The sequence below is a fragment of the Culex pipiens genome, chromosome 2 (assembly GCF_016801865.2).
Source record: "Culex pipiens pallens isolate TS chromosome 2, TS_CPP_V2, whole genome shotgun sequence".
NCBI classification, from domain to species: Eukaryota; Metazoa; Arthropoda; class Insecta; order Diptera; family Culicidae; genus Culex; species Culex pipiens.
In genome coordinates this window covers 194934929-194955957 of record NC_068938.1, presented here as the reverse complement: position 1 = coordinate 194955957, position 21029 = coordinate 194934929, and the positions used below count along the sequence as shown (strand labels likewise).

The window sequence follows — 21029 nt, the reverse complement described above, 5'->3', positions numbered from 1 at the left end:
AAATAAAATTTGCTATATGACTTTACACATATTTTGAAAAAAATACTTTTTGAAGAAAAACCATTCCCGCGAAAAATATTTTCGAAAAAATGAGCAAAATTTCTACAATTTTCCTTTTTGACTTTGTTATTCGAACTGCTGGTTGCGGAGATACTCATGGTTCCAAAATTGTGAAAAAAATAGCAGAAGGAGCAGACAATTTCACAAAATTTTAGTATTTAACAATGTAAATCGAACCAATGCTTTCCGAGATTCACGAGTTAAAAAATAAAGGTTAATAAAATCACACTAAGAAAAAATCAAAAAACAACTATTTTTTCACAAAACATTTTAGTTTTTTTTCGTGAATTAAGTTTCATCCAAATAGAATAAAAAAACTATGAAAATACGATTTGTTGACAATGAATTTTTAAGACTAAAAAAAATCAGATGTAATTTGTGTGAAAATGAATTAGGTAATGGAAACAGCGTTCCGATGGATAGTATAATTTGAAGATCTGGAAACCATGTCTTAAGGTTTCACTGATTATGTAGGGGAGTTTGGGGTAATATGGACAGTGGGGGTAATTTGGACACCCCATTAAAAATCACCTTTTCTTCGGATATAAAGTGAAAACGGCAATTAAAGTGATAAGGCTAGTACTAGTAATGGCCTAGGAGTATGAACAAACTAAAAATGTTGGAATAGGTTGAGTAATTTTGTTATAATATGTAAAAGTTTCCAAAGGCTGGTTGGCACTGCCTTAAGTTCTAATATTTGAGGGTTGGGAAATAAGATTTTGCAGGGATTATATAGCAAAAAAATGGACAATATTTGTTTAAGGGGGTTGCTTGGACGATGCCTGAGACATGTACGTATAAATTTTGTGCATTTTATCCATTTTTATCAACAAAAATTGCCATTTTTTGATAGAACATGCTATGGGGGTAACTTGGACATGGCTTGTGGGGTATTTTGGACATACCTGAAAGTCTACCTGTCAGGCAAAAAAAAGTAACTTTCATGGTTGGTTGAGTTTTTAAAGGGATTCAGATAAATTTAGAGGGATTTAAAATGTCAAAACACTCAAAAAGGAATGTGAGCAATGAGAACTTTCACAAAACCCCTATTTTTTAATTTAGATAAATTTATTTCAATATTCGAATTGATGAAAATCTGATTACTGCACATTTGGCGATCAACTGGACTCAAATGTAGATTGTTTTTAATTGTTTTTTTACATTTCTAATTTCTATATGTTGGTTTACAATAATATTCAAATTTAAAGAGCTACGGAGTGTAAAATTAAAAAAAATGACAGTTTCAGGCTAATTAGTTCTATATAAAGATTGGTTTGGATAAATCTAAACGATGCCTTAATCACTAAAAACTATACTTGTGCCTAATCCAGAATCAGTGTTTAAATCATTTCAGAATGAATGATTAAATTATGTAAACTACACTGAATTATTTGTTATCTTCCTATCGAATTATATTTCTATCACAAAATCATTATTTAAGCCTTGGATGAAATATTGTGAGCAAAAAAAAAACACTTAAAAATATAAAGCAATTACAAAACCAGGTTGAAGGATATAAAACATGCTCAAAAAATCAAATGTTAAACTTATTCTTCAACATGTGTCCAAATTACCCCAAAAAAGGTGTCCATATTACCCCACAAGGCATGTCCAAATTACCCCACAAGGCATGTCCAAATTACCCCATAGGGGTGTTCATATTACCCCCACACAAAAATGTGGGGGTAATTTGGACACCTTTTAATTTTTGCGATAAAAATGGGTTTTTTTATCAAAATTTATCGAAATAAATTATATTTTTCCATAAAATATGGTCTCTATCATCCTCTGATGTCATCCACATTCCTTTAAAATATCCATACAGCCCGTGGTAGAGAAATTTCCTTAGGGTGTCCAAATTACCCCACACTCCCCTACTGTTTTCATACTTTTTTAATGTCTTGTTTATGGAAGCTGAATGATTATAAATGTAATAAACATTGAAATAAATAGTAGAAAAGATATTTTTAGGTAAACATTCCAAAATTATGATCGAGTTTTAAAAAATAAAAGAGTTTAAATTCTCTGAGACTACAAAATAAACATTTTTGTAATTTTTAATTTGGATGAACTTTTGGTTGTACTTTTTCTATGACCAAAGAAATAATTTTTCATCATACTAATTTTCATTTAATTTTTTTTTTCAAAAACAGTCCATTTATTTTTATTTCGACTTTTTACACAAAAATTTTCATTTTCGAAAAAAAATAATTTTTGGATTGTTTTATATGACAATAAAAGCGATCTTCTAAGCTTTGTCCCAAGTTGGTCATAATTCATTTGGCAGTGTTGCCAATTTCGAGTCCAAAAAAAATTAAAAAAAAATAAAAATATAAAAAACAATATATTGACATTATTTTAAGCTGTAGAGTAAAATCTTCAATCAAAAAGTACTTAACTTAAATTTTAAAATCGTGCACTGTTTTTGTGTTAATTTAACCAAAAAAAATTAAGCGCAACCTTTTTTTTTCGAATTCTAAATAAAAAATTCGTAGATAAAAAAATACATATTTTGACAATTAAACTTCTAAAATTAAATTGTTCAATAAAAAAAACTGTGTAACTATTTTTTTAGAAAAGCCCTAATTATAACCAACAGCTTTGCCAAAGACACCAAATCGATCCAAAAACCCTTCTAAAGATACGAAATTTCATACGTTTACAATATTTTGAGTTTAATTTACAAATTTTAGTTTAACATACAGAAAAACGAATAAAAAAAAACACTTTCAAGATTTTGCGAAACGGGGTAAAAAAAATTCTGTAAAGTTCAATAATATTTTTTGATTCAAAGAAATTTTGCTCGTGATGGTTTACGATCGAGGCTTTTTCTGAAGATTGATTTTTTTTTGAAATATTTTAGGTTTTCTTTTTCTTTCGCAAAGTTATTGGTTATGCCAACTCAAGCAATTTTGCCAAGGACGCCAATGCAGAGTTTAGTTTCAAGTCTTTGAAAAAAAAAATCGTTTTTAAATAACTAATTTTTGAAGGCCCCTTGAAGTTAAGTAAAAAATAATCTAATTAATCAACCTGAAATTTTAACCAGCTAAAACTTGTTCCTTCTCATTTGCAATAATTCTTGCACTAAAGTACCAAAACAGCGGTGAAAATCCAATTTCCATCTAATTTTACGAATTGATGTGGTGGACGCCATTAGAAAATAAAATCTATTTTTATGAAAATATTTCATGGCAAAGAACAGAATCTCATTGCATCGTGCCTCTAGTCTTGGCATATCGGCATTTTGACATCCATTTTCAGCTCAAGAAAAACGTTTTCAACTTAAATCGAGAGGTAAGCAAATAAGTTTTTATTTTCAATGTAAAATAATGAACTTTTATCAAAATTCTGATTTTTTTCAATAAAAATATTTAAAAAAATATATTATTTGGTCAGATTTTACATGATTTTTTCCTTCAAGAACAAAAATGTTTAAAATTAAAAAAAGAGGGAATTAATTTTTCTATGCTCTAAGAATTTCAACCGCCTCTTTTAATTCCACGGATCAGTATACTGGCAATTCAACCAGTTTCTGCGTGAATTCTCATCTTCCGCTAGCTCAAATCCTTTTCCGCGGCAAGTAAACCCCAAGAAAAATCCCCTTTCGCACTTCGCCGATTTGAATAAAAATCGCCTCATTACGCATTGAGCAGCAAGAAAAAAAAAGAACAAAAAAGCCCGTAAATTTTACACCAAAAACGGTGCCGTCATGTCACGACGAGCAAAAGATCCTCCCCAGGCTAGGGAGCGCAAGCAAATTCTTTGCTCTGATTAAATATGTACCGGAAAAAAGTGTCACTCTTGTCACTTTCGAAGGCGACAGACACCTCCTCACCAAGGCAACAGCAACAGAATGGAAATTTTAAAATACTACACAGAAACAAAAAAAAAGTGACTTCAAGTACCAAGCTCTTCCTTGGAAAACGAGGAAAGGATTATTAAATTTTTGTTAGTTGCTAAATTATTCAAAGTTGGCGCTTCGAGCGCGCGATGAGCCTTTTCGTTGCGCCGCGGTGGAAAATTTGACTTTTCCTCCCTAGGGGGGAGGGGAGGGAAAGTAACGACTACGAAGAATTACCATAAAGAGCGCCGCTTGTAGAGTAACGCCAAGTTTGGCTGGAAGTAATTTTTGACATCTTTTCCGGCTCGTCGGAGAGAGAACAAAGTTTGAAGCCTTTTAATTAGAAAAAATGTAAATTAGTTAAAAACTACAAATAAAAAAAACTCAAAATATAACATCAGCTCAAATTACAATTAAAACAAAAATCTTCGTTATAACAACATCGGCATCGATCCATGAAGCCATCATCATTACACACGGGACATTACGGTGGAAGAAAAATGAAGAGAGATTATCCGCGTGGATCACCGACCGACCAACCTTGCCACATCACAACACAAATTGATTAAAATTTTACGATGCGGTAGTGAATAAATTATATCATTACGTAGACGACTCTGCCCTGCTGCTGTTGTTTTTCGTTGGGCGTTAATTTTTGAGCGATTTTCCGTCGATAGCGGTTTGAAGTGGGCTGTAATGAGGACACATTGATGGGAAATTTGGGGGAAAAAAAGTCGTTAAAAATTATGTTTGTTTTTAAGATACTTTTAAAGTCAAATTCTTCTTTTTTCAAAATTTTGGAGAGCTGGAAGAGATGAAAAAAATATTACACATGAAAACAAAAATTTACCATTTTTATTTATATTTACTTTTTTTTTTCGAGGTAAGGTTTAACATTTCTACCGAAAGATTTTCTGATCAGCACTATAATAAAGTCGACATTTCAAAAGAGTTAAATCGAATTATTTGATACCTTAGAAATGCAAGTCGCATTTTTTTTTCGGGAGTTTGACAAAATTTTAAACAATTTTAACGTTTTAACTTATCAATGTAAAAAACAAAAAATAATCGTAGAGCTTTTCTCAGCTTTACAAACATACATCGAAGCAATAATATTGTTTTTCTAAAAAAAAAAATAGCAAAAGAATGGTTTGAACTCAAAAATTCTAAATTCAATTTTACATCCAAAACTGATTTCTGGAAGCTTTTAAGGGTATATTTTCCCAAAAACATTTATTTTCAAAAAATCATAACAGAACGAAAAACTAGTCGTCCGTCATTCCCAATTGCTCAAAAGTTTTTGTCCACTAGAAAATATCAAAAATGAAAAAAATCGAAGACGGTAAAGTTTGTCAAAATCGACTTTTTGTGATGAAAAGGTAATTTAAAAAAAAAAGTAAAATTTCTCACTAGTCCTAAAAACAACCTACAACTTTTCACAGGACACCAAATCAATCAGAAAATCTCTTCCCAAGATACAGATATTATATGCATAGCACTTTTCTATGGACAGCCCTTAAATTTGTAGGGAGACTTGTAAGGAGAAACCAATGATGCAAGTTTCATCCAAATCAAAATATAAAAAAAATAAAAAAATATTTTGCGAAATTCTAGAGAACTGCTCACTCACAGAGGGAACATTCTGATAGATTTGTGCAAAATCTAGAATAAGAGCTGCTATTTAAAAAAAATACAATACTTGGAAAAATATCGAAAATATCGTCATACAAAATTTGATGATTATTGGTACTAGCAAAATCAAATTTGCTATATTTGTTTTGAAAATTTTTATTTCGATAATGTGCATAATTTTCAATTTATAGGCAATTTTAGCTCAACATTTTTAAACAATATTATTTTTTTCGATTCAAAAATGTGTTATGATGAAAATTAAAAATATTTCTTGAAGTATAAGCACCCCTGCAAACAATATTTTTGAAAGGCAGAGATCTCAAAGTTTTCTTTTTTTAGCTCAGAAACTTATTGGTTTGGTTTAACAATGATAAAAAATAACTTTTGTAAAATTTGCTCCCCTGTTCAACAAACACACTTTTCGACTTTTAACCAATGAATTAAAGTTCTTTTAGAAATTAAAAAAAAACAATATTGGCATACAGTCCAGACTCGATTATTTGAAGTCTGGATTGTCTGAAGTCTCGATTATCATATGTTCGGTTATCCGAAGGTTTGAGTTTGATCTCTGATAATCGAATCATGATTTTTCCTGATCTAATTATTTTCTTACTTTTAACATCAAATAATTTTTTTCTTACTTTTATTTAACATCAAATTTGAGTTTTTGACCTTTTTTTTAAGTAAAATTCAAATTACAAAATGCATATTTTTTGTTTCAATATTTCATCATCGCAATTTTAGTCGCCATCTTAGATTAAAAAAAAATCACTTAAGCTTAGTTTAGGGGTCATAAAGTACCTATAAACGACAGTAAAAAAAAAGAAAACGAAAAAAATATATATTTTTGTGGTTTGATCCTCCGAAGTAAAATTTTCCGAGGCCTTCGGATAATCGAGTCTGTGAATGTATTTTTTTAACTTTATTTTTTACGCTTTATATAAAATTTGTGACTCTCTCAAACCATGGCAACGATTCCAAATTAATTTTGACCGTTTTCTGTAATAACAATAGTTCAAAAGATGTAATTTCTAGCGATCTGAATCATGTCTAAAAATTGTTTATTGATGACAAAAGATATTTTGTGCAAATTTATTTTTGTGAAGAGGAAAATTTTCCTTATTTTTTCATCGATTTGATTTGGTTTGAGAAGACACAAAATCAATTAGAAGTTGAATTTTGAAAAATTGAAAATTCAATGGTTGAATATTTTTTTTTTGCGATATTTTATCTAAATTATTGTGTTAAAAGTAAATTTGTTTCCAATGAAAACCAGTTTTTTTTTTACACAAAACCGATCATGAAAAAAAAATCAGTTTCAGTTGAATTAAACTTTTTAACACAATAATTTTGGTAAAATTACACAAAAATAAGGCTCTTTTCAACCATCATATTTTTAACCTTCTAAAATTCAACTTTTTTTTAACTATGATTTTTGTGGACAAATTCAATTATCATGGAGAAAGTACTCACATAGCTTGAGATAAAACAAAAACAAAAATATCGTTGATAGAACGCTCTGGGAATTTCTGTAGAAAAAAATTTTTTTCATTGGAAAACAGATCAAAAATCACTCCCAAGCTTTAATGTTGCAATCTTCATACAACATTTTGGTGAATCTTTAACAGCTTGGATAATTGGAAATACTCGGAAGTAAATTCTAAGCTTTTCTTAAAATCATTGTTAAAGTATAGATTTTTATTAGAGATTAGATTATACATAGATTACGAATAAGGATTAATTTTGCTATATTTTTTTTTTTTGAAGCAGAAATAAATTTTCAAGGAGACGCATGGTAATCTAAGTTTGTTTGAAGATTTTTTAAATGTTTTGCAGAAAATACATATTCCGTAAAAATGTAACTGTATAACTCAAACAAACATTCCATTTACATATCACACTTTTGTTTAAATATTTCCACAACTTTCCAAACCTAAACCTGACAAGCCCCCTCAAAATTCCCCAAACTGACAGCTTCAACACGTCCACCGTGGCATAAAATGAATTACAACTAAATATGTTTGCTCGGAACCCCCTTACTTTTAACCACCCCGTAGGTATTAAACTGTGCGAAATATAATTCAAAGTTCACCCCGTCGTGCTCAGGGCAAACGAGGGGGTTTGAGCGGAACAGGGGTCAAACCCCAAAAAGAGCAAAGTACGACATTTCGGCTAATGACCACACCGTTCGCACAACTATTTCACGTAATGGGGGGAGTTATGAGTTTTTGAAGCAGTAATGGAAATTCTACAAATTAATTTAATTAATAATTTGTAATTTTTCAATCATTTTAACTTTACAGACGGAAATAACTTGGGAATAACATTTTTTGATATTAATAAATACTAGGCGAATAACATTTTATGTTATTTATAAAAAGATTTGTTATTCGTCGTTATGATTTTTTTTTGTTATTGTAATAACAGACTAATAAATTTTTTCGTTATTCTTCGAACAAATCTTTGTTATTATTTTTTGTTATTTTAACAATTAATCCGATCATCCCAATAATAGTTTGAGGTATTCTTCCATAACAAAAAATATTATTCCAAAGTTGTGTTGGCTTTCAACCGATATCCGACCAATAACAAATTTTGTTATTTTGATTTTGATTTGATTTGATAACCAACAGGGCCACAAGGATGACCTATGTAGCGGTTGCCTAGAATTACAGTGGCTCAGACTTAAAGGGAGCATCTTCAAATTACTGCCGTATGAAGGGCCAAAAGGGAGTGGTTGGACGCGAACGAGCAAAATCACTCACGGTGTCCTCAGGGGAAGAGAATCTCCTTCCGACAGTAACCTCCAATAACTCCGAAAAAAGTCTGACAAAGCTGAAAAACAGGGGGGAGTTATGAGTTTTTGAAGCAGTAATGGAAATTCTACAAATTAATTTAATTAATAATTTGTAATTTTTCAATCATTTTAACTTTACAGACGGAAATAACTTGGGAATAACATTTTTTGATATTAATAAATACTAGGCGAATAACATTTTATGTTATTTATAAAAAGATTTGTTATTCGTCGTTATGATTTTTTTTTGTTATTGTAATAACAGACTAATAAATTTTTTCGTTATTCTTCGAACAAATCTTTGTTATTATTTTTTGTTATTTTAACAATTAATCCGATCATCCCAATAATAGTTTGAGGTATTCTTCCATAACAAAAAATGTTATTCCAAAGTTGTGTTGGCTTTCAACCGATATCCGACCAATAACAAATTTTGTTATGATAACATAAACTGTTTTTGAACTCTTATACAAAAATGGATTTTTCAAAAAGATTCCATAACAGTTTCTGTTATTTTAACAGTATTTGTTATTGAAATGGCATGAATTTTGTTATTACCGTCTATTCAAGAAAGTGAAAAAAAACTTTAAAAAGTTGAAGAAAATTCAAGGAAACTGATGAAAAGACAGTTTTTTCCAACCCTGTCCCACAACACCCCACAAAAACGTTCACACAAGGGGGGTCCTGTCCAAGCGTATACTTGTGTGGTTCATTCCGGACATGATGTATGACTGGCATGAACGGTCGCCAACGTTGGCGGCACCTGATGGGTAAATAAATTTTGACGGTACCTGGCCCCGACTCCACCCCCACTCCAGCAACTCCACGTCCTTGACCCTTGAAACATGTTTAACCCCCAAAAGAACCCACGCCCACCCGTGCAAATTTCGAGCCCGCACGTGACTGGATAAATGTGACAAAAAGTGGACACTTTGAAGAGGGGGTTTGCTCATTTATTGGTGACCTTTTTGGGGTGGTTTTTCGTTAGGGTTAACCGAAGTGACAAGATCTTCAAAACTTCAATTTCATTAAATTCCGAAGAAATTTCTTCACGATTTCCATCTTTACTACAATCCCACAATTTTGACCCAGTTCAACTTCCTTCGAAATCCAATAAAGATACCAAGGCAGATATCGTGCCTAGCCTTAATCACCGTTCGCCCGCACAAACCGGCAGCTGGCCTAACTGCATGTAATTGAATCTCACGGACCTTTAAGCTATCGCTGCTGCTACTACCCAGGAAGGTTACCTCCCCAGGATTAAGATTTACTCGCATCGGATAAGCAGCAAGCCATGGATTCAGCAGGAATTGCTTGTTTCGAATCATAAATGCAAATTATTACAGCTTGCCCTACTGTAGATACTGCAAGGCAAATGTGCGAAGATATCGCCATCATCTTACATGATTTTGCCCAGGCCCCTTTCCGGGCTCCGTAACGCAATTTGCCGTTGTTCTGTGTCCTGCAGTGCTGCCTGCGTAAGGACCATGTCCTTTTGCAATGAGGCGTATAGTTTAAGGGCAAAAGAGGCCATGTTACGCATGTTTGTGCCTGTTGTTGCTGTGTGCACGCAATTTACATACGACCTTAATGTGGGGGTGGTCAGGTGTGTGTGTGCGCCAGGTTGTGTGCCAGGGACAGTGATCCTTGGGTGATGAGTCGCTTTCGGTGATACGGTGATTTTAACAGTTTTAACGGACTGGATTTCGTCATGTTTATGTGATGAACATCTTAGTCAATAGAACCCGATTCTTAACACCATCACAACTGTCCATTGTAGGCCGGTCCCAGCTCCACCAAACCTCAGGGAACAATGATAGGGGTTTTGAGGTGGGAGGTCTTAATGCTCCACTTTTTAAGAGGATAAGGGAAATTCTCCACGGTATCGCCAAGGAAGTTTCGCTTAGAGTTTGACGGTATTTGGAAGGTAAATGGGTTAAGGAGTTACTTTAGGCTTCACGTGCCCCACATTCCAAATAGAAATGCCTTCAATTCTTCTCATCCCTTGTTGCTCAGACTATTTTTAACATAAAAATGTAGAATCAATTAAAAAACTTGTTCAATTCTCTTGCATTTTACTTTTTTATGCGATCTTTACTTTTATAAGTTTTTATTTGGGTAAACCTTTCCCCATCGATTCGTTAGGTCCAAAAAAGTCAATTTTATGATTGCTTTTTCCATACAAACTTGGAAGCAGTCCATACACAAGTGCTATGAAACAGTTCGAAAACCCGTATCTTGATAAAGGATCTTCTGATCGCTTTGGTATCTTTGGCAAAGTTGAAGGTTAAGATTAGGACTTATCAGAAAAAGTGAATGCACGGGAAAAATACCTTATTTGTAATTTAAACTTTTGTCACAAAAGCTAAACTTTGACTAACTTTACCCAGTCAATCATTTTTGATTTAAATTGGAAGTTTTAATTTCGACCAGGGAATGATGTTTTGAAAACAACATAATTTAGTTTAAAAAAAACCTTCGATTTTTTTTTCAAAAATCATGGATGGATGTAAAATTTAATTTGCAATCGAAAAAATAATAATACAGGGTGGCCCAATTTCCCAGTATTGCTTCATTGTCCCAGAATTTTTCCACATCTTTTTTTATTTCATTCAAAATATGGCCTTTTTGATAGATTTTCAAGTTCAAAATAAAGCCCTAAACTTGAAATCAATAAAACATATTTTTTTAGAAAATTGTGCATGCCTATCGGGATTTTTTCAAACTTCCAATTCAAAACATGGCTGGAAAACCACATAGTTTAAAATATTTTGTTGAGATACGATGCTTACAATTCGTTTGGCAGTGCTGCCAATTTTTGATCAATTCGTAAGTTTCCGAAAACGTCTAAAATATATTCAAACGATTTTTTGGTAAATTTTCAGATTAAAAATCATATTTTAACTCAAGTCAAATTATACCTTCATTTCATGCTGTACCGACTTAAAAGTAATTGTTTCTATAAAAAAATTACTATTTTCCCAAAAAAAGTCATGATTAAGCTTGACCAACCCTGAAAAAATATTAGTTTTTTACCTGACAGAAAATTTCTAATAAAATCAAAAATAAATTTTGAAAATAAAATACTTTTAATTGAAATGATAAGAACATTTTGTCTTAAATATTGAAATTGAAATGCAAATCCATAACAAGTTTTGAAAGGTACTTGTATTTCACTTTATTTTACCCCTTTGATACCAAATACTTCAGACATTTTAAGAATAAAAAAAAATGATTTCAAAAAGAATGTTTGCATTTTTTTCTGCAGTAATTATTAATAGAAAATTTATTTTAAAAAAACAAAATTTTATAGCAATTTGTCCAAAACAAATCATAGAAAATATTCACATAAAAACATTATTTTATTTTCAAAATTTGACAAAACATTTGATACGAAAATTTGACAGGAAAACTGGTATCTCATTGAAAATTTGTTTTGACATTTAAAAAAATCAAAGATTGAATTATCCCCTGATTTTTCGGACCGGCTTTTCGGAAAATCCATAAATAAAATATGTACCAGCCTTATTAGAACCAAAATAGAACTATATTCTCGTAGAGAGAAAAAAAATCTAATTCTTTTGCCAGAAGTTTGTGAAATTTTGGAACATTTTTTGACATTTTCAACCTTAAAACGCATACAGTGTCTCTTGAGCAATTTTAATGGAAATTTGGAAACTATTTAAAAATATCGAGAACCGGGAATTTGTCAGTTCAAATTGAACCTCAATGAAAAATAAAAGCCACTTAAATTTTGAAAACTGTGTGTTTTATGAAAAAATCTGTAAGGTATTTTTCGATTGCAAATTTAATTTTACATTGAAACTGAATAAATTAATGTTAACCTAGATTTTTTTTATACGGCGAAAAAATCTTTTTTCAATAAAAAAATTAACAGGTTTTGGGAATTAGAATTTTTTAAAAAAAGTTAATTTAAAAATCGGCAATTTTTCTGAATAGTCCTCACCAATTCCTACATCTTTGCCGATGACACCAAATCGATCAGAAAGTTCTTTCAAAAGTTTCAGATTTTCAAATATTTACTTTTATTTTTATTTTTTATGAACAGCTGTCAAAATTGTATGGAGACTTGTATGGGTGAACCAGTGACACAAAATGACTTCTTTGGTCATAGGGAAGGCCCTCACAAAGTTTGAGCCAAATATATTTTTTTTTGTTTTTATTTTTATTTTTTTTTGTCAATAAAAAGTAAATCTTTCCCTGTTCCTGAGGGGAACACCCTTGAAGAGTATCGGGGCCGGCATTTACAAAGCGGATTCAGTGGCAATTTCATTCTCAACTTAATGTTAACATGTTAAGGTTAATGTTAACATTCCATAGGTCGCCTCCCTAAGGTGTCGTGATAAGGTCCAGTTTGTGACGATACACTACCTTCCCTTTACTAAGCAATCGAATCCAGAAGAGAAACGATCACCAGTCGTGTTGTTCCGAGCCGGGATTTGAACCCCGATCTGCCGCTTACTAGGCGGGAGCGTTACCACTAGGCTACGTGGCTCGGTCGTTTTTTTGTCAATGCCAACATATATTTTCGATTTCTTTGCATTATTTTAAATTTATTATTTAGGCGCCATCCATAAAGTATGTCACACTCTAGGGGGGGGGGGGAGGGAGGGGTGGTATGAGCAAGTGTGACATTACGTGTTATAAGTATAGGAAAAACGTGACAAAGGGGGGGGGGGGAGGGGGGGTAAATTTTGGCTGATTTTAGCGTGACGTACTATATGGATGAAGCCTTATTGAAATTAAAACGAACAATTCAGCAAAATTACATTCGAAGAAATTTTCTTAGAAGGAGTGACCTTTTTGTTTAAGTAACAATCGACTAGCACTTATCCTTTCAAAAATAAAGTGCTCCATAACACCACCCTCACTGTAAAATTTGCGACCACCCTACCAAGGCGCCACGACACTGCGCTGCTGCTAGGTCACCCAGAACAACGCAATGGCTCTCGGTACAGAGACATGCTGCCTGCGTACCTCTTCCTCTCTTCCAGGTGAGTTATTGTGGCGAAACGGTGGGCAACAAATTTAATTACATTAAAATTGATGTAATGGGATGTGAAACGACGAACGACACTGTGAAGATGAGCATTCGATGCTGTTGATGAAGTCAAGGACTTGACACGCTTGGAGGCCGTTGAAGACGGATCTGTGGGGAGCAATCGGATCTTAATTGGATTCCGGTTATGGCTGCTGGAGGACCCACTACAAGTCAGGTGTGACTATTGCCGGAAGAAACATGATTTTCGAAGTACTCTTACATCTAGCAAACTGTACAACCTTTATTTCAAACAACTTTACACTGTACAACATCAACAACATGGCACCCAACTAGGGGCATCACTCCATGATCCACCTGATGACCTCGTTGTACACCAGCTGGTGCGCCGCATCGCCAAAGATAAAGTCCGAGTGCTGCAGCCGGTCGTACGCCCGCATCCGCACCCGCGCACTGTTGATCAGCTTGGCCGCAACCCACTCCACGCCGGTCGCGTCCACGATCTTGTCCGCCAGCCCGTAGTGGAAGTTGACCGGCACGGTGATCCGATCCAGCGGATACTCCGGCGGAACCTTGCTTCCGTACAGCTCCATGTTCCGCTCCCAGCCGTAGTCGTACGGTGCGAAGCGTTTGGTCCAGATGACCTGGATGTAGTGCTGGACCTCCTTCATGGACGCCCCGGCCGGGAGACTCTGGTACAGTCGGTCCACCACGGACCGGTTCATGCCGGCACTTTCGCCGGCCACGATCTGGTAGTACACGTTGGTGCAGGCGATCTTCTCCCGCTCGCAGGCCTGCACCGTGACTTGGTTGGTGGAGTACAGGGCGTAGAGGGACTGAGGGGTGGAAGGGGGGAGGTTTGAGTTGATTGAGGCATGATCGGGATGATTCGTATGGACTCACATTGAACATTCTAAATGATGTATGTTTAGCGGCAACATTCGTCAGAATTTCGATGGATTCAGAATTACAAGGTACAGAGTCCTCTCTAGTTAATAATGCATTGTATTCACCAAAGTATTCTGGATAGTAAATCAATCCAATCAATATAACAATATCAAAATTCAGAGACAATTCCCAATTAAAATCACTCCTAAAAACGAATTGATTTAAACAAACTCTGGATTTGAAAACACAACCCGGGCAGACGAAAATAACAAAATTAAAATAACCAAAAAGTGTTATAGAATATTCTTGCAAAATCCACTTTTGCATAAGAGTTTAATAATAGTTTATGTTATCATAACAAAATTTGATATATGTCTGATATGAACACAAAGAGACGAGTTGTTCCTTTTAATTCCGCTATATATTTTTAATATCTTGACAGATACGTATTTCGTCTACTACTTGCAGACTTCATCAGTGTTCTGTTCAGTCGAGAACAGAACACTGATGAAGTCTGCAAGTAGTAGACGAAATACGTATCTGTCAAGATATTAAAAATATATGGCGGAATTAAAAAGAACAACTCGTCTCTTTGTATTCATAGTAATGCATTCTGCTAAAACGCTCAACCAAACCACAATATGTCTGATATTGGTTGAAAGCCAAAACAACTTTGGATTAACATATTTTTTAAAATCTAATTTTAGAAAATTTCATTTTTTTTTTGTTACTTTGGAATTATTTGTTTTTATATTTGTTATTATTTTTTTATATTTTCTTTTTTTAAAGTTAATTTCTCTGAACTTTTAAATTTCTCTAAGCTTGGTTTTCTAGCAACATATGCTCTAATTCTAATATTCAATTACGAAGATTATTTTTTGACTGATTTTATAGCCTTTCCTTATTGTGATGAGGAAGGCAAGGATAAGAAGGATACTTAAATTCAATAATAAAAAAAGAAAAGATACAAACAAACAAAAAGTTTCACAAAAAAAAACAATAAAATTGTTTCGAAAATTCATTATTAAAAATGTCGAAATTGAAAATGAAAACCCAAACATTTATGAAAATTTAAGAAATCAAAAACAAAACAACTCAAAAATATAGAATAAAAAAAAATAAGTTCAATTTTAAAAAAAAGTTGGAATTATTTTAAAATATCAGGTTTTCAAAATCTTTAAATATTATATATTTTTAAAAAAATTCGACTGATTTGATTTTTTTTATGTTTCAAGTTAACAAAAAAGTGATTTTTAAACCTTTATTTAATAATGAAAATGAATTATTAGTAATTATGATTGAGTTTTAGAATTTTCATATTTAAACATATTTTGAATTATAATTGTTGTAAATAATTGAATATTTTTTTAAAATCGTATTTTTTCAATTCCAAAGTTTATGTCGATTTATTTTAAAAATACAGTGTCAGCTTCACGATATTTTTTTTTTGGTCTAAATTTTTTACAGTTAAGTAATTGTTGAAGCCATTTTTTATTTGCAAAATGGATGTGGAAAAAGGTCATAATTTATTTCTTTCCATTTTTCATAACATTCGATAACTGTTTCAAAATTTTCAATTTTAATTCCAAAAAGTTACAATTTTTGCTAAATTTGACTTGGATTTTTACTATTTGGTTTGCATGAATATAACATGAACTTTTCTATATTTCCACCATGATTTTTAAATAAACTAAAATTTTAATAAGCTTGCAATGCGGGTATCAATCGATGAGAAATTTTAACATTAATTTCAAAAAACGATTGGCAATTTGTTTACAAATGCAGGTTTCCATAACAAAATATAAAAAAATCATAATTTTTTTGAAAAAAAATACTAATTTTAACATAATTTCAGCGTTTTAAAATAACAGAATAACGCCAATTCAAAAAAAGTCTCAAATTTATCATATTGTTTTAATTTATTTTCTTCATTAAAAAATCCTACAATTTGTAGAAGTTAATGTTACGAAAATTCATGCTAAAATATGTTGCGAAAATCCATGCCAGAAATATGAAAAGTTTCTAAGAAAAAGTGATACATATTCATCCAAAATTTGTATTTTTGTCTTCTTCCAAAGCTTTAAAAAATCAATTTGTCAAATAAATATCAAATTTGGTTAATAATGACAAGATAAATTTTTGAAAACATTACAAAATGCAGTAATGTAACAGGCTCCCAAACATTTCTTCCCATATCGTTAATAGTAATATTTCAAAAGAACGAACTTCACAATTTTGTCTTTTTGGAGCAAATCCTGATTCAAATCCGGTCAACACGAATAAATTGTAATATCACATTATCAGTCTCAGAGATAAAAAGTTATCCGGATGAAAATAAATTCTTCTGTATATCCCGATAATTAGTCCATACGATCTATCACACCCCGATTCACACCTACTCACCTTAAAAACCTTGGGAATTTTCGCGAGCGGTCCCGCCAGAAACCTGTACCAGGTGTTCGAAACCATCGCTCCGGGCGCCATCGCCTCCAGCGAGCTCAGCTTATCGTTGTACTCGGGTCGCGTTGATAGCAACACCAACCCCGCACCTCCTCCCTCGGAAAACACGATCAACCTCAGCTTCGGCTGCTGGGACTTTTCCAGCACCTTGTCGATCGTGGCCGCCAGGTCATAGTATCCGATCTCGTGCCAGCTGTAGTTCCAGAACTCCTTGGAGCACGTGCATAGTTTTTCGTGCTGGTGCGAGTTGAGACTCGACCGACTGTTGGCGATCCACACGTCGAAGCCTCGATCGACGAGTTGGTATGCGAGGGACTTGCCTGGGCCGAGGGCCAACCAATCCGCGGAAGAGTTGAGGATCCCGTGCATGAGCAGGATCGCTTCCTGGGTGGAGTTCGCGGACGGAGGTTGATCGCGCCAAATTCTGTACAGTTTGAGTACGTACCCGTCGGCGGTGACCACGCGGTACGATCGACCTTGGTAGCCATCCAGCGTCAACAGTTGATCCTATACGGTGGGCAAGAGGTGTGAATTTGAGGTACTAATCACTCGTGTGAAACTCGATGTTTACCGTTCGTTCGCGATTCAGCGGAAGTGAGTCCAGAAAGGCGTTAAGTGGATCGCAAACGCAATCGGCCCGGAAGAGCAGCGGCAGAATCGGCCGGGAGAAGATCGCCGCGACCAGGAAGAGAGTCGGCGTGATGCTGCGGCGCTGCATCGCGGTTATCTGCGAAGAATCCGTGCCGTACCAAAGTCACTAGAACACTGAACACACTCCTCTTGTAACCGTCGTCGTCCAGGTCGCCCTGTATGATCTAATGGCGGAGTTCTCACTGAAGCGTCAAGATCAAATATACCAAACCGACCGAGACCGTCAACCGGCTCATCCAAAAGCTCCCCTTCCTCCCAAAATTAAGCCGAGCGCGCACGCTGGAAACACGATTAATCATATCGCTCGTTCTCGACGCGCGCGCAGATATCTCCGGTAATGCCTCTTTTTTTGCCCTCCCAAAATCTCGTCGTACACGTGCTCACCCGGCACACCAAACCAAAACAACCAATTTTCGGCAACTACTCGATAAACAATAATTGCAAGACCCCCTCCAACCTCCCCCTCCGAGTAAGCTCTTCAGCGATCAATTGCCCGTGGCCGAGCAACGCGCGATCAAGAGATGTACTTGACCTTGCCGCAGCTAGACAAACCTAGAGCTCTGCTGGATGCTGGACCACCGCGCATCATCGGTGGACATTAGACGTCGATTTGTTCAAATAACTCCGGATCATTGCGCTGGTTGTTGGTAGGTAAGCAGTTGTTGTTGGTGGTGGAAGCTGCTGGAAGTCACGATACAGGTGTGAATTCGATGATCGTCAGCGATGGGTTAGAGATGGTCATGAAGTGGAAGTTTCGGTGAAACTATTTGCTAATATTTAGCGAAGCTACGAAAAAAATGTCTTTTTGGGATTTTTTAGAATTTTGAGAGCTGAACGGTTTTTGAAACCTTAAGAAAATTAAGGTTCATTGTTGGTGTATTTCTGCAAGGTTTTGAATAATTTGATCTAAGAAATTGAAAATCCACAAATTTGTGTAATAAACTTTAAATGTGTCAAACTTGAACAACACAGTATTTTTTGTTTTGCAAAAAACTAAAATTTTCTGATTTCTTTGTTGGAACTGTTCAAATAATTTTCGGAATAAATTGTTTTGATCAAAAATACGAAAAATTTCACAAAAAAACATTTATTGGGTATCAAACGAAGGAAAATTTTACAAAATAACTCACAACATTATTGTGTTTGGTCAAACACATAAATAAAATCACAAAATATAGTAATTTTGTAGAGAAAATTTCTTGATAAGCAATATGGAAGCCAAATTTTGTAAAAATAATTCCTTTTTTTTTTATTCATAAAATTTACACTTAATACCGTCTGGTGTTAAAAATACTAAAATGTTGATGAATTGCAATATGGGGGTTTTCCACAAAACCAATTTTATAAGAATTTCCACAATATATATGGGTGAGCAAAAAAGCGAAATTTTGTAAGAGTTCTCTTTTTTTCTTTTTTTTGTCTAAATTACTAGATTGCAGCGTTTATTTGAATAAACCTTTTTGTTAATAAAAATCACAATATATTTATTGTCTGTCTAAAATACTAGAATTTTGACAAAATACTGTACTTAATTAAATGTTCTAAAATTTTAAAAATAAAGGTTTGACACAAGTCAAAAATATAAAAAAATTCTCAAAAGCGTATTTTGTTTAAAATACTCATTTTTTTATTATTTGCAAAGTAAAAAAATACAATTTTTTTCTAAAAGTATCAAGTTTTGCTGAAAATATTCAATTTCATGTTTGGTTTGATAATTTTACTTAATTTTCTTTTATTGATTATTAATTTTTTTTTTGAATATACAAAAAAATTAACCGTATTTTAATACTCAAATTACAAAACTAAATTTGGTAAATTAAATCACAATATATAATTTTCGGTCTAAAATACTAAATGTTTTTCCAAAATACTAAAATTTATAAAAAAAAATCTGACTATATTAAAATTTGGGTGTCAAAAAATTCAAAAACATAAAAAAATGTCAAAAACGTTTTTTGTTGAAAATACTCAATTTTTTATTAGTTGTAACATAGGAGGTCAAACAAAACAAAATTTTCAAATTTTTCGCAACATACTTGGATATGGTCAAAAATACTTAAATTTTCTAGAAAGTACCATGTTTTGTTGAAAATATTAAATTTTTATGTTTGGTTTGGTCTTTTTTTAATTTTTTTTTTATTTTTTCATTCCATAAATTTTTTTTGGTTTTTTTTTCTCTCAAATATACCAAAAAATCAATTGTTTATTGGTGAAAATACTCAAATTTTCATGAAACAACATTTTGTTGATAAAAATCACAATATATTTAAAGTCGGTCGACAGTGTTCCAATTTTACCAAATATGCCAAACTTTATTGAAAATTATGAAAGTCAAAAAAAATATGAAAATATCAAAATTTTCTCAAAAGCAATCAAATCTAAATTTTGTAAGTATTTTTATATTATGTTAGTATTTCGTCAAAATTTAAAAAATAAATCCAAAAAAGCGCATTTTGTTAAAAACATTTGATTTTTCAAGATTTTCAAAATAAATTTCAAACGAAGCAAAATTTTAAAAGAATTTTACCAACATTTTTGTTGTTGGTCTAGAATACTACCATTTTGTCAAAATACCGTACTTAGTTGAAAATACTAAAACTTCGATGATTTTGATTCATGATATGGGTGTCATACAAAGACGCAAAGAACGGTATTGTTTTTTGATTTGATCGAAATTTTTTCGAAAACCCGAAATTTTGTGTGATGATCCTGAAAAAAATATAAAAATGTTTTCGGAAACCAATAAATGTAAATATATGACAATCACATTTATGTTTTAAAATTGTGTTTTTTTAATCGAAAGCGGATTATTTTTTAATATGTGTTTTTCGGACCTTGATAAGAGAGATGAATTATGAAATTCATATTCATATCAATAGAAAACTTTGGATTCAAAATTTTAAACAAGTTTTAACAAATTATTTAAATATTGTCTTGCATCATTTTTTTTTGGGATTATTGAAACAACCTCATAATGCAAGACCAAAATTTTCAATGAATTTCGAAAAATAATATTAAAATATCTGAATTTTTATAGAATGTCACATTATAGATTCTCTATTTACATAAATGGTTCTTATAGTGTTTTTTTTTAAATTTTCGCATTTTTTCCTTTTTGTAGAAATATGTTCTCAACAGTTAGCAAAATTTTTATTGGCTTTGATAAAAGCGAATTCTTTATTTATTAATTTTAAATATTTACTATTATCCGCATGCAACTTTTACTTGAAATAGCATGAAAAACGGTATTCTGCGGTAAATTTATTATTTTTTACCAATACTCTGATTGTGATTTAAAATATTTAAAAATTCATTATTTGTTGCACGATTTGAAAATAAGAGTATTTTCTAAGTACGTTATTTTCTTAAATTGAAGATATCTATATATATAAAAAATTTCGACGGTTTTGTTCGAAAAAAAGGCAGAACGAAGTTTGTCGGGTAAGGCTTGTTTTACAGAAAAAGCTCAAATTTTGAAGATATTTCACAAAAAAAGCTCGAATTTTGATTATGATTTTACAAAATTTGGCAGTAATTGATATTTTCAACATTATTTAAACTTAATAAGTATTTACAGAAAAAAAACTCATTATTTTGCTAAATTTCTGCGAGTGTTTGTTGGTGTCAACTCATTTAAAAAGTAGATTTTAAGTAACGATAATATTATGGTTATCGTTATC

General features: G+C 32.5%; 2 protein-coding genes across 6 annotated transcripts in view; both read right to left on the bottom strand.

Moving 5' to 3' along the window:
- The window catches only part of LOC120422672 (atypical protein kinase C), a 237970-nt gene that overhangs the window by 46870 nt on the left and 170071 nt on the right, over positions 1-21029 (bottom strand). The window lies entirely within an intron of this gene.
- LOC120422655 (lipase 3-like) lies at positions 13438-17906 on the bottom strand. Its single transcript, XM_039586161.2, has 3 exons — positions 17270-17906; positions 16642-17205; positions 13438-14186 (listed from the first exon to the last, which is right to left on the bottom strand). Exons 1-3 carry the CDS (start codon positions 17414-17416, stop codon positions 13692-13694), a joined length of 1206 nt encoding a protein of 401 aa, XP_039442095.1. The 5' UTR covers positions 17417-17906; the 3' UTR covers positions 13438-13691.

Bases quoted from the DNA above. Each gene is read 5' to 3' on its own strand.
- LOC120422655 (XM_039586161.2), bottom strand. From the start codon at position 17,416: ATGCAGCGCCGCAGCATCACGCCGACTCTCTTCCTGGTCGCGGCGATC. The intron at 17,206-17,269 runs GTAAACATCGAG...CCCACCGTATAG, and splicing joins CGCTGAATCGCGAACGAACG to GATCAACTGTTGACGCTGGA. The intron at 14,187-16,641 runs GTGAGTAGGTGT...TCCACCCCTCAG, and splicing joins AAATTCCCAAGGTTTTTAAG to TCCCTCTACGCCCTGTACTC.